The sequence below is a fragment of the Somniosus microcephalus genome, chromosome 3, assembly GCF_052327205.1.
Source record: "Somniosus microcephalus isolate GS21.2 chromosome 3, FLI_Smic_1.0, whole genome shotgun sequence".
Classification (NCBI taxonomy): Eukaryota; Metazoa; Chordata; class Chondrichthyes; order Squaliformes; family Somniosidae; genus Somniosus; species Somniosus microcephalus.
The window spans coordinates 215,255,316-215,268,997 of NC_140989.1; the positions used below are offsets into that span (position 1 = coordinate 215,255,316).

General features: G+C 47.1%; 1 protein-coding gene across 2 annotated transcripts in view; it reads left to right on the top strand.

The window, feature by feature from the left end:
* The window catches only part of LOC147121716 (syntaxin-6-like), a 55,781-nt gene extending 42,518 nt beyond the window's left edge, over window positions 1-13,263 (top strand). For both annotated transcript variants that reach the window (XM_085982161.1, XM_085982163.1), the window contains one exon: window positions 7,371-13,263. In XM_085982161.1, coding sequence (XP_085838287.1) covers window positions 7,371-7,447 — 77 coding nt within the window. In that variant the 3' untranslated portion in view covers window positions 7,448-13,263. The remainder of the gene's footprint in view (window positions 1-7,370) is intronic.
* The last annotated feature ends 419 nt before the right edge of the window (window positions 13,264-13,682 follow it).

The following is a 13,682-nucleotide window of genomic DNA, read 5'->3' on the forward strand; positions in this document are numbered from 1 at the left end:
TGTGGTCTAACCAGGGTTTTGTATAGCTGCAGCATAACTTCTACCCCCTTGTCATCCTCCAGATATAAAGGCCAGCATTCCATTAGCCTTTTTGATTATGCCTGTTCACGACATTTTAATGCCCTATGTACCTGGATCCCCAAGTCTCTTTGGACATCCACTGTTTTTAGCTTTTCACCATTTAGAAAGTACCCTGTTCTATCCTTTTTTAGGTCCAAAGTGGATGACCTCACATTTGCCTACATTGAAATCCATTTGCCACAGTTTTGCCCATTCACTTAAAATTACAAAGGGATATCGATAGATTATGTTTTCATCTACACGGTATGGGAACGGTAGCATAGTGGTAATGTCACTGAGCTAGTAATCCAGAGGCCTGGTCTAATGACCCAGAGATGTGATTTCACGGCAGCTGGGGAATTTAAATTCAGTTCATTAAATAAATCTGGAATAAAAAGCTAGTATCAGTAATGGTAACCATGAAACTATTGGATGTCGTAAAAACCCATCTGGTCTGGCATATGTGACTCCAGACCCACAGCAATGTGGTTGACTCTTAATTGCCCCCTGAAATGGCCTAGCAAGCCACTCAGTTGTAACAAACCGCTGTGAAACAAAATAATAAAAATGAAAGCGGACGGACCACCCGGCATCGACCTTGGTACTGGGGACCTGTGTCAAAATTGGGAGAGCTGTCCCACAGACTAATCAAGCAACAGCCTGACATAGTCATACTCACAGAATCATACCTTTCAGCCAATGTCCCAAACTCCTCCATTACCATCCCTTGGTATGTCCTGTCCCACCGGCAGGACAGATCCACCAGGGGTGGCGGCACAGTGGTATACAGTCGGGAAGGAGTGGCCCTGGGAATCCTCAACATTGACTCCGGACCCCATGAAGTCTCATGGCTTCAAGCATGGGCAAGGAAACCTCCTGCTGATTACCACCTACCCCCCTCCCTCAGCTGATGAATCAGTATTCCGCCATGTTGAACACCACTGGAAGAAGCACTGAAGGGCACAGAATACTCTGGGTGGGGGACTTCAATGTCCATCACCAAGAGTGGCTCGGTATCACCGCTACTGGCCGAGTCCTGAAGGACCTAGCTGCCAGTCTGGGCCTGCGACAGGTGGTGAGAGAACCAACACGAGGGGAAAAACCTACTTGGCCTCGTCCTCACCAATCTACCTGTGGGAGATGCATCTGTTCATGACAGTATTGGTAGCAGTGACCACCGCACAGTCATTGTGGAGACAAGGTCCTGTCTTCACACTGAGGACACCCTCGATTGTGTTGTGTGGCACTACCACCGTGCTAAATGGGATAGATTCAGAACAGATTTAGCAGCTCAAAACTATGCATGAGGCGCTGTGGGCCATCAGCAGCAGCAGAATTGTATTCCACCACAATCTGTAACCTCATGACCTGGCATATCCCTCACTCTACCATTTTGATTAAGCCAGGGGACTAACCCCGGTTCAACAATGAGTGTAGAAGAGCAAGCCAGGAGCAGCACCAGGCGTACCTAAAAATTAGGTGCCAACCTGGGGAAGCTGCAACACAGGACTACATGCATGCTAAAAAACGGGAGCAGGGCTAAGCGATCCCACAATCAACGGATCAGATCAAAGCTCTGCAGTCCTGCCACATCCAGTTGTGAATGGTGATGGACTATTAAACAACTAACGGGAGGAGGAAGCTCCATGAATATCCCCATCCTCAATGATGGTGGAGCCCAGCACATGAGTGCAAAAGACAAGGCTGAAGCGTTTGCAACCATCTTCAGCCAGGAGTGCCGAGTGGCTGATCCATATCGGCCTCCTCCTGAGGTCCCCACCATCACAGAAGCCAGTCTTCAGCCAATTCAATTCACTCCACGTGATATCAAGAAACGGCTGAGCGCACTGGATACAGCAAAGTCTATGGGCCCTGACAACATCCCGGCTGTTGTGCTGAAGACTTGTGCTCCAGAACTAGCTGCGTCTCTAGCCAAGCTGTTCCAGTACAGCTACAATACTGGCATCTATCCGACAATGTGGAAAACTGCCCAGGTATGTCCTTTCCACAAAAAGCAGGACAAATCCAATCTGGCCAATTACCGCCACATCAGCCTTCTCTGAATCATCAGCAAAGTGATGGAAGGTGTCATCGACAGTGCTATCAAGCGGCACTCTCTCACCAATAACCTGTTCACTGATGCCCAGTTTGGGTTCCACCAAGACCACTCGTCTCCCGACCTCATTACAGCCTTGGTCCAAACATGGACAAAGGAGCTGAATTCCAGGGGTGAGGTGAGAGTGACTGCCCCTGACATCAAGGCAGCATTTGACCGAGTGCGGCATCAAGGAGCCCGAATAAAACTGAAGTCAATGGGAATCGGGGTGGGGGGGGGACTCTCCGTAGGCTGGAGTCATACCTAGCACAAAGGAAGATGGTTGTGGTGATTGATGGTCAATCACCACAGCCCCAGCACATCGCTACAGGAGTTCCTCAGGGCAGTGTCCTAGGCCCAACCATCTTCAGCTGCTTCATCAATGACCTTCCCTCCAACATAAGGTCAGAAATGTGGATGTTCGCCGAATACTGCACAGTGTTCAGCGCCATTCACAACTTCTCAGATAATGAAGCAATCCATGCCCGCATGCAACAAGACCTGAATGACGTTCAAGCTTGTGCTGATAAGTGGCAGGTAACATTCGCGCCACAGAAATACCAAGCAATGACTATCTCCAACAAGAAAGAGTCTAACCACCACCCCTTGACATTCAATGGCATTACCATAGCCGAATCCCCCACCATCAACATCCTGGGGGGTCACCATTGACCAGAAACTTAACTGGACCAACCACATAAATACTGTGGCAACAAGAGCAGGTCAGAGGTTAGGTATTCTGTGGCGTGTGTGTCTCCTCCTGACTCCCCAAAGCCTTTCTACCATCTACAAAGCACAAGTAAGGAGTGTGATGGAATACTCTCCACTTGCCTGGCTGAGTGCAGCTCCAACAACACTCAAGAAGCTCGACACCATCCAGGACAAAGCAGCCCGCTTGATTGGCACCCCATCTACCACCTTCAACATTTACTCCCTCCAGCACCGGCATACCGTGGCTGCAGTGTGTACCATCTACAAGATGCACTGCAGCAACTCGCCAAGGCTTCTTCGGCAGCACCTCCCAAACCTGCGACCTCTTCCACCTAGAAGGACAAGGACAGCAGACCCATGGGAACACCACCACCTCCCAAGTTCCCCTCCAAGTCACACACCATCCTGACTTAGAAATATATCACCGATCCTTCATCGTCGCTGGGTTAAAATCCTGGAACTCCCTCACTAACAGCACTGTGTGAGTACATTCACCACACGGACTGCAGCGGTTCAAGACAGCAGCTCACCACCACCTTCTCGAGGGCAATTAGGGATGGGCAATAAATGCTGGCCCTGCCAGGGACGCCCACATCCCATAAACTATTTTTTTTTAAAGCACTGCCTACAATGTACCAGGGATGAGGGACTTCAGTTATCTGGAGAATCTGGAGTTGGTCTCCTTGGAGCAGAGAAGGTTAAGAGAAGATTTGATAGAGGTGTTCAAAATCATGAAAGGTTTTGTTAGAGTAAAGAAGGAGAAACTGTTTCTCATGGCAGAAGGGTCAGTAACCAGAGAACACAGTTTTAAGGTGATTAGCAAAAGAACCAGAGGTGACATCAGGAAACTTTTTTTTACACAGCAAGTTCTTGTGATCTGGAACACACTGCCTCAAAGGGTGGTGGAAGCAGATTCAATAGTAACATTCAAAAGGGAATTGGATAAATACATGAAGGATAAAAAAAATTACAGGGCTGTGGGGAAAGAGCAGGGGAGTGGGATTAATTGGATAGCTCTACCAAAGAGCTGGCGCAGGCACGATGGGGCGAATGGCCTCCTGTGCTGTATCATTCTGATCTGAAATTAAAACAGAAAATGCTTGAAATATTCAGCAGGTCAGGCAGCATCTGTGAGAGCTAACGTTTCAGGTCGATGACCTTTCATCAGAACTGGAAGAAGTTGGAGAAATAAGCCTGTAATGTCCTGATAATACCAAACTGTTTTTCACCAGTCACAATCTAACGCATAATCGCTCCGATTATAACGAGCCTGCGGAATGTTGACAATCAACATCACGATTTATTTAAAGCTCTGGCATTTCCAAATACATATTTATAATTTTAGACCCAGCTGTGCTTTCCCCAATCGATGTAGTGCTAATGGCGTATTGGTGCTGCTCTGAGAGTGTGTTGAGTCGTGCTCTGCGTGGGGGTTTTGAGGCTCGGTTGAGAAAGTAAATTGTGTTTAAAACTTGCTACATTCATAACTCTTATTAAACCAAACCAGAAATCGGAGTACTAAAATAAAAACAGAAAAAACTGGAATTACTCAGCAGGTTAGGCAGTATCTGTGGAGAGAGAACCAGAGTTAACGTTTCAGATGGTTGACCTTTCGTCAGAACTGGAAAAAGTTAGAGATGTCACAAGTTTAGAAGCTAGTACAGAGGCATGGCAAGGGGAGAGGAGGAAAGAACAAAAGGGAAGGTCTGTGATAGGGTGGAAGGCAGGAGAGATTCAATGACAAAAGGGATGATGGGGCAAGGCGAAAGGGGGTTGTAATGGGACAAGTAAAGAAACAAAAGATGGGTTTAGAAGAGGTGTAAATGGCAACAGCAGAACCATTACCAGCACGCATTGTCTGAAAAATTGGGAGCAGTGCTTATTATCTGAAGTTATTGAAATCAGTGTTGTGTCTGGAATTCGTACCTAATCGAAAGATGAGGTGCTATTTCTTGAGCTTCCGTTGAGCTTCACTGGAACAGTGTAGGAGGCTGAGGACAAGAGTGGGAGTGGCATGATGCCATTTTAGTTCTCGGTCCCACTCCCGCTCTGACCTCTCTCACCGGTGAGCTAAGGAAGGCCTGCTGGTCTCTCTGGAGCTGATGCCTTCAGGAGAGCTGGGAAGCAAATCAAAATGGAGAAATAAAATCCTAGCATGAGTGTTGGTTATTACTGAGAAAGAAGTAGCAGTGCCCTCCAATTAAAACTACTTCTTAAACCAGTAATTTATGCAGTGTTCGTTAGCCAGGTATGTTAACGAACTGCTGTATTTAAACTTACTGAGTGGGGAAAAACGCAAACTGATTTGCTTGTTGTTTTTGAGAACCCATGTCCATGAGATTGACTGTCAAATGGTTCACATTAATGTGGTTTTTCTGTTCATCAGGGCTGGTTCAGGCTTCTGATAGTGGAGTGTTGCTACACAGTGTCCGCTCAGACACCAGGAATGTGTAGGCAGCTGGTTAGAAATCCCCTAATATGGTACTGGTTTTGATTCAGAGAACTGAACCGCAGCCGGCAGGAAGTTGTGGAATGGAACAGGAAGTGTGAAGGGGGAACTTGCCAGGAAGTGACACCGGGGCGTATGTGGTTTGTTTTCTGGCTGGTCACTGACTCACTCACAGTTAAATCTCTGTCTGAGAAACTTGCACCAAGTGGTGATATAACTGCAAAATGTGCCAAATGACAGTATAAACACAGGCTCTGTGGTGCTAGACCCTTATGACAAAGATTGATCAAGAATTAGGATTACGTTGCTCTGTTTTTTCTTTTAAATGTATTGCTTGAATGATGGGTCTCAAAGGCAGCAAGTGGTGTCTGTACCACACCAGGTGGTGCAGTCACTCTTAAAGTAACTGAGAGAGCCTGGTTATGTCTGTGTGTCTGTCTGTCGCGGCTCAGACGTGAAGAATCGCCACCTGGCGAGGTAAAGGATGGTGGCCAAAGCCCTTGGAACTGTCACTTGTATGAGGCATCACTTTGAGGCCAGAAATAGGATAAATCGTGACTGTATTGGATAGTGCAGTGTGTCATAGGATGAAAGGGCACAAGCAGCTACCTGTGACTTCCTGCACAGCAAGATTCCAATCCCAGCCTTGCTCCATGATAGCACAGGCCAGAATGGAGCAATACCCGGGAGGGAAGCAATTTTCTAATTCGGATTTTAGTGAAACTTGGTGGTGCGGGTGCCCGTTATTGCCCGATGTGTAAAGTACTTGCTTCATTTGTCTTTTGCTTTGTTTTTTTTGAATTTATTTTTGTTTCTCGCTCTTATCATCCTTTGTCTTCCTCCTGCGACCTCTCCAGTTTGAGAGGCAGTCACTTTTACATCAATGTTTATTCCACCCTCCTTTGGCAAAACTGAGACCAGTGCAGGTTATAAAGAAAGAACTTGCCTTTATATAGCTCCTTTCGTGACGTCAGGACATCCAAGCACTTTACAGTCAATGGATTACTTTTGATGTAATGTAGGAAATGCAGCAGCCAATTTGCACACAGCAAGATCCCACAAACAGCAGTGCAATAGTGACCAGATAATCAATCTCTTTTTTTTAAGGTGTTGGTTGAGGGCTAAATATTAGCCCAGAAAACTGGGGATAATTCTCCTGCTCTTCTTCAAAATACTGTGGGATCGTTTACGTCCACCTGAGAGGACAGACGGAGTTTCGGTTTAATATCTGAACTGAAAGGTGGAACCTCACAGTGCAGCACTTCTTCAGTACTGCACTGGAGTGTCAGCCTGGATTCTGTGCTCAAGTCCCTGGAGTGGGACTTGAACCCACAATCTTCTGACTCTGAGGCGAGAGTGCTGCCCACTGAGCCCCAGTTGACACTGTCGTAGAACAGCTTCACTCTTGCAGAGGACTATTTGGTAAGCTGGATCGCCATTAGAGCTAACCTGACTCCTTCAGCCTGCAGTAAAAGTGCACCACCAGTGAAGTGTCAACTGAGGGCAAAGTCGTCCACTGCATGCAAAGCCTTAACAAGCCTCCTGACAGATATGGAGGGCTGCTTTCGTGCTTGCCCTGCAGTTGGCAGTGTCGCCGCAGGCCTGTGCTCTTATCTGTAGACGCTGAAGGGCACAATAGAAGCTTCTGTGTGCAAAGAGGGAGGGGAAAATGAGGTTACGAGCAGGGAAAGACCAGCTGGTCCATTAATCCTGCCCCCTCACACCATGATGGCTGGAGCAGCGTGACTAAACACATCCCACCCCTACCTGCAGTCATCTAATCTGGGAGAGGCAAAAAAGCCAAAAAAAAATCCCAGGGCCAATAAGGGAAAAAATATTCTGGAAAATCACCCCTCAGGTGATCAAAACCAGTCCAGGCAATCACACGGACCAAGTGTTCTCTGTAAAGGCACTTAACTTTCATATGATGCAATCTCTGCCCCAGTCAAAAACCAGTCCAGTTCCCTGCAGACATGCAGAGAGGTTATCAAGAACATCAATAATGTGTTCTTTTCTTAATTTGTTTTTTAAATTACATTTTGTTTCCTCCCTCAGATCGGCGACAGTGGTGTGGAATTGTCATTCTACTGATTATCCTGATTGTGGTGCTGATATTACTCTTCACTATCTAAATCAATAGAATTGGATCTGTACTGTTTGTGTCAGAGAGAGGAAGAAAGGAGGAGGGGGCGGAGAACGAAAAAATGAAAGAACAGCCTTCCATTCTGTGGTGTATGCTTTCCATGGGTCAGCCGTCCAGGCCAGGCCATGGGCTTTCTGTTGCCGAGTGTGAAGAGTTTCTCCAGCGAACACGTCCTCCTAGCTCTGACCATTGCATTTTCCAACTGCAGAGTTACCGCAGAATTTCTGTTTTTTTAAAAAAATCATTCATTCATAGAAACGGTTAAATGTTAAAGTAGGGCCACGCGAGCAGCAGAGGTCGAAGGTCACACACAGAGAGCTGCGCCTCACAGGGTGGAGGAATGTCTCGTTCATCTAGGACTTGAGGAAGAGGGTTTCTGTCTTTTTAAACCGTTCAATTTTCTCCTGTACCGCTCTCTTGATGGGGTGGGTGGGTAAAGGAAGCTGCCCGGTAGGCTGCTGGGCCGTTCAGACCAGAAGGTCCCCAGCTTCCATCCCTGGTCTGCCCCGATTCAGTTGATCGCAGTCAGCGCTGCAGTTGAGGCCCTTATAATTATTCCTAGGGCTGAGCAAAGGGGAAGCTATCAGGACCGGGCCCCTGCTCCTGATCGCTGTGTGTGTGGATATCAGGTGCAGACGGGATTAGACTAAGCTGTAGTGCCTTCCACAGTCAAATAACCTAGCGGCATTCGCACCTGGCAAGGTACCCGGGGGCTACCTTCTGTGGAACAGTAACCACCCCACCTGCCCTCCCTGGCACCTTCAGCAGAGGGGAGGAAGCCATAATTGGGTTTAAAACAGTCTCCATTCTAACAGGCTCAGGGTGACGTGGTGCATTGCAAAGTCCAGTTTATTCACGGAGGGGAGATTGACGGTGAAGAATGCGCATTCCCTGCAACCCCCTAACTTCAACCACTCCCCTTGGGAAGGGAACCTATTGCAAATTATCCCCCAAAACCTATTTTACAAATTATATATTTTTTAAAAAGGATGCATTGTAGATCAACCTTTTTTAGTGCCTTACTGGTGCCTTGAGGTAATAAAACACATAATTCCCCTTTTTAGCTCTCTGGTAGCCGGTGAGGGCTGTCTGTCTGACCAGTACGGTATAGCCTGTTAACGTTTGGATTCATCCAATCAGAAGTGAGCAGCTTTGGCTGTTTCTGGTTACACGGCTGACGAGCTGATCTCACGCTAGCACCCAGCCTGACCTGTTCCCACTTGTGCTCGCCAGGCGCAGGCTGAGAAGGTAATGAGCACCAGCAGCGGAAAACTGAGGAACGAACTCAGGCTTGGTATGACTGCGTTTAAGGGTCCCACCAAAACACTTTTTGATGGCCTCGGGCTTCTGTACATTTTGAAAGCCTGTTACATACAGAGGGCGGCTTTCTTCATCTGCGTTGGCACGAGCTGATATACTCCTCCCCACCCCCCGTTAAAGAGCAGCAATAAGATTCTGATGTGGCATGGCCCTTTAAAAGCAGAGGTGGGATGAGCTGGAGGGGGCAAGTAATATTGGGGGGGGGGCGGGATTCCCAAAATGTGCCGGTGGAATATTCTGTGGTCATTGCATTTCAAGTAAAAACAGGAGCAGCGTGTTAATTTTCAAATGGTTCTTACCATTCTCAACCAACGCTCTTTATATTTGTTCTCTCTTCTCCCCCCCACCAGAAACTCCTCTTCCACCTGAGTAAAGTTAGACCTCGTGTTTCTAATGTAACGTTTCCCTTTTAAATCAGCTCCTCCCCAGTCCTTCAGATTACAAAGGGGATAACACAGAATATTTCCAAGGGAGTGAACCTTGACAACATACAACAAACTCTACACTGCAGTTGTCACTATCAAGATGTCCTTGCTGTTATATTTTAGTCTGTGTGTATGTGTGTCACCTGCAGTTTGTACCTCATTTTGCACTGACAGTAATGCGGCACTGTATTTTACTGCCGTCTTTGTTCCTTTCCGAGATGGGGTCACACTGTGCCGCAGTCTCCCTTTTTTCCTGCGGGGAATTAACAGCCGAAGTAATTGCACTGCCAGCGAATGCCACTTGAAGAACCCTTACTTTCCTTATCGGGTCCAGTTCGTGTCTGGCGGCCCATCGGGTTCCTTTTCCTGTCACTCGCAGTCTGCACGATCTGCACTCAAATTCTGACCGCCACTCCCCCTCCCCTCCCCCTCCAAACCCCAGTGGCTCCCAGTGCGTAACTGAACCCTGCAGACGACCAAGTTCCCAGGTTCAATCTCAGTGCAGCAGTAGGGATGCTGAAATTTGCCTCAGCGCCCCTGGGCTCTAGGGGAAGAGATGGGGGTGGGGGGGGGGCAAACGAAGCCGGCCAGGCTGCCCACTCTGATCGCTAGCCAGTGGCACCCGCTGCAAAGTGTGCCTGTGTGGACTTTGGGTGTGAGCAGGACTGGGCTTGGCTGTAAACCCCCCTCGGCTGAATGGCCTTTCAACACTCTGGGCCTGGGCTCACCCATTGAACAATAGTCACGGGCTAGGAGCCTGGAGCTGCACCCAGCATCTCCAGAGAAGGGGCAATATGGGAGTTTTGATTGGGGGGGGGGGTGGGAATTTGTGGGGGTAATTAATTAGAGGGAGATTAAGGGGTGATCTAATTGAAGTGTTTAAGATGATTAAAGGGATTGATTTGATAAGGTAGAGAGAGAGAAACTCTCCTCTGGTGGGAGAGTCCAGAACAAGGGGGCATAACATTAAAATTAGAGCTAGGCCGTTCAGGGGTGATGTCAGGAAGCACTTCTTCACACAAAGCCAAGTGGAAATCTGGAACTCCCTTCCCCCAGCCTCAGCAGCTTTTTGGGGAGTCAATTGAAAATTTCAAAACAGATTGATAGATTTTTGTTCGGATGGCGTATTAAGGGTTACAGAACTAAGACGGGTAGATGGAATTAAGATACTGAATGGTGGAGTTGGCCAACTCCTGTACCTATGGTTTTTCCCTTTTTACCAAGTGAAATGTTTTAATTTTTCCAATACAGTATCAGCAAGGGATATATTCAGGTGTTTAATTAAAACAATAAATGATATTAGGGCAGTTGCAATACAGGTAGCTGGAAAATTTAAATCATCTAGAAATATTTTACTCTGGTCCAAAAACCCATGACAGATGTGATGTTTGGAAGTTCCAGTTATCTTCGGGTCAGAGGGCTGTAGTTGGGCCTTGAGGGTGATCGCGCAGAGTCCTGCAGTTCAGTAATTGCTGAAAGCTTCGTGGGTATGAAGCACTGACGAGTAGCACCTGCTGTCCCGAGATTCCTGCAGCCAATTGGATCTTTGATGGCTGGATTTTTGGCGGGGAAGAGTGAGGGAGCAGCAGCAGATTCTCGCAGACTTTCCCCGTAGGGAGTTTGGCTGGGGTCACAGCTTCGAGAACGCCGCCTGCCGTTCTTAATACTTGTGCTTTTTAACCCTGGCCAAAACTCACCCTCAATCAATTGCTCTTTTCGGGAGGATCCTAGTATTAACAGTTCTCAAGCAATCATCCTCCGCTCAGCCTTGACTAATTTTCACACGCTGGCCTTTTATGTTACATAGGTGTCAGCCGTGGCTCATAGAAACAGAGAAACATAGAAGATAGGAGCAGGAGTAGGCCATTCAGCCCCTCGAGCCTGCTCCGCCATTCAATGAGATCATGGCTGATCATCCAAATTCAGTACCCGGTCCCTGCTTTCTCCCCATACCCCTTGATCTCTTTAGCCTTAAGAAATATATCCAACTCCTTCTTGAATATATTTAATGAATTGGTCTCTACTGCCTTCTGTGGTAGAGAATTCCACAGGTTCACCACTCTCTGAGTGAAGAAATTCCTCCTCATTTCTGTCCTAAATGGTTTACCCTTTATCCTTAGACTGTGACCCCTGGTTCTGGACTCCCTGACCATCGGGAACATCCTTCCTGCATCTAATCTGTCCAGTCCTGTCAGAATTTTATAAGTTTCAATGAGATCCCCTCTCATTCTTCTAAACTCCAGCGAGTACAAGCCCAATCGACCCAATCTCTCCTCATACGTCATTCCTGCCATCCCAGGTATCAGCCTGGTGAATCTTTGCTGAACTCCTTCCATGGCAAGAACATCCTTCCTCCGATAAGGCGACCAAAACTGCACACAATACTCAAGATGTGGTCTCACCAAGGCCCTGTATAACTGCAGCAAGACATCCTTGCTCCTGTACGCAAACCCTCTCGCTACGAAGGCCAACATGCCATTTGCCTTCTTAACCGCCCGCTGCACCTGCATGCTTAGCTTCAGCGACTGGTGCACAAGGACACCCAGGTCTCGTTGCACTTCCCCTTCTCCCAATCTATTGCCATTCAGATAATAATCTGCCTTCCTGTTTTTGCCATCAAAGTGGATAACCTTACATTTATCCACGTTATATTGCATTTGCCATGCTTTTGCCCAATCACCCAACCTGCCCAAATCATCCTGGAGTTTCTCGACATCCTCCTCACAGCCCACCCAGCTTTGTGTCGTCTGCAAATTTGGAGATATTACATCTAGTTCCCTTGTCTAGATCATTAATATATATTGTGAATAGCTGGGGTCCAAGGACCGATCCCTGCGGTACCTCACTAGTCACTGCCTGCCACTTGGAAAAAGACCCGTTTATTCCAACTCTTTGCTTTCTGTCTGCCAACCAGTTCTCTATCCAAGTCAATACCTTGCCCCCAATCCCATGTGCCTTAATTTTACACGCTAATCTCTTATGCGGGACCTTATCGAAAGCCTTCTGAAAGTCCAAATACACCACATCCACTGGTTCTCCCTTATCTATTTTACCAGTTACATCCTCAAAAAATTCCAGTAGATTAGTCAAGCACGATTTACCTTTTGTAAATCCATGTTGACTTTGTCTTATCCTGTCACTGTTTTCCAAGTGCTCTGCTATTACATCTTTTATTATGGACTCTAGCATTTTCCCCACTACCGATGTCAGGCTTACCGGTCTGTAATTCCCTGTTTTCTCTCTACCACCTTTTTTGAATAGTGGGGTAACATTAACTACCCTCCAATCCATGGGTACTGTTCCAGATTCCATCGAATGCTGGAAGATGATCAGCAAAGCATCAACTATTTCTAGCGCCACTTCCTTAAGTACCCTAGGATGTAGATTATCAGGCCCTGGGGATTTATCGGCCTTCAATCCTATCAATTTCCCTAACACCATTTCCCTACAAATACTGATTTCTTTCAGTTCCTCCCTGTCATCAGACCCTATGTTCCCCGACATCTCTGGGAGGTTATTTGTGTCCTCCTTTGTGAAGACAGAACCAAAATATGTATTTAATGGGTAGCACTCTCGCCTCTGAGTCAGAAGGTTGTGGGTTCAAGTCCCACTCCAGAGACTTGAGCCCATAACCCAGGCTGACACTCCCAGTGCAGTACTGAGCGAGTGCTGCACTGTCAAGATGCCGTCTTGTGGATGAGATGTTAAATCGAGGTCCTTTCTGCCCTCTCAGGTGGACATAAAAGATCCCACAGCACTATTTTGAAGAGCAAGGGAATTATCTCCAGTCCTGGCCAATATTTATCTCTCAACCATCATCACTAAAAAACAGGTTGGTCATTATCACATTGCTGTTTGTGGGATCTGACTGTGCACAAATTGGCTGCCACGTTTCTTACATTACTACAGTGTCTACACTTCAAAAGTACTTAATTGGCTGTAAAACGCTTTGGGATGTTGAGACCGAAAGGTGCTAAATAAATGCAAGTCTTTATAGGGTTACTTTGTGTCTTCTGATCATGTTCACAATCTGGTGTGTAAATAAATGATGTAGATTATACCCTTCTGCCTTCTCTCCTGGCTGTTCATACATGCACTTTAAAAAAAAACTCTAAGGAGTGAGGAGCAAGTACTGTAAGATGCATTGTTTACACCTGGCATCTGGGTTTGAGTCCAGCCTCCCAAGGCATGAAAGTCTCCAGTTTGCTGGCTGTATAAATCTGGTGCAACACATCACTGGGCATGATTCGACACAAGATGGCAATCTTACAGACCACGTGGTCACTGTAGGAAATGGGAAAATGCTTCACTCATGGTTGGAGTGGGAGGTGCTCTACAGGTGTTGTGGCACATTATTGGAAAAGTGTAAAGGAAGCTTTACTCTGTATCTAACCCATACTGTACCTGCTCTGGGAGTGTTTGATCGGACAGTGCAGAGGGAGCTTTACTCTGTATCTAACCCGTACTGTACCTGCCCTG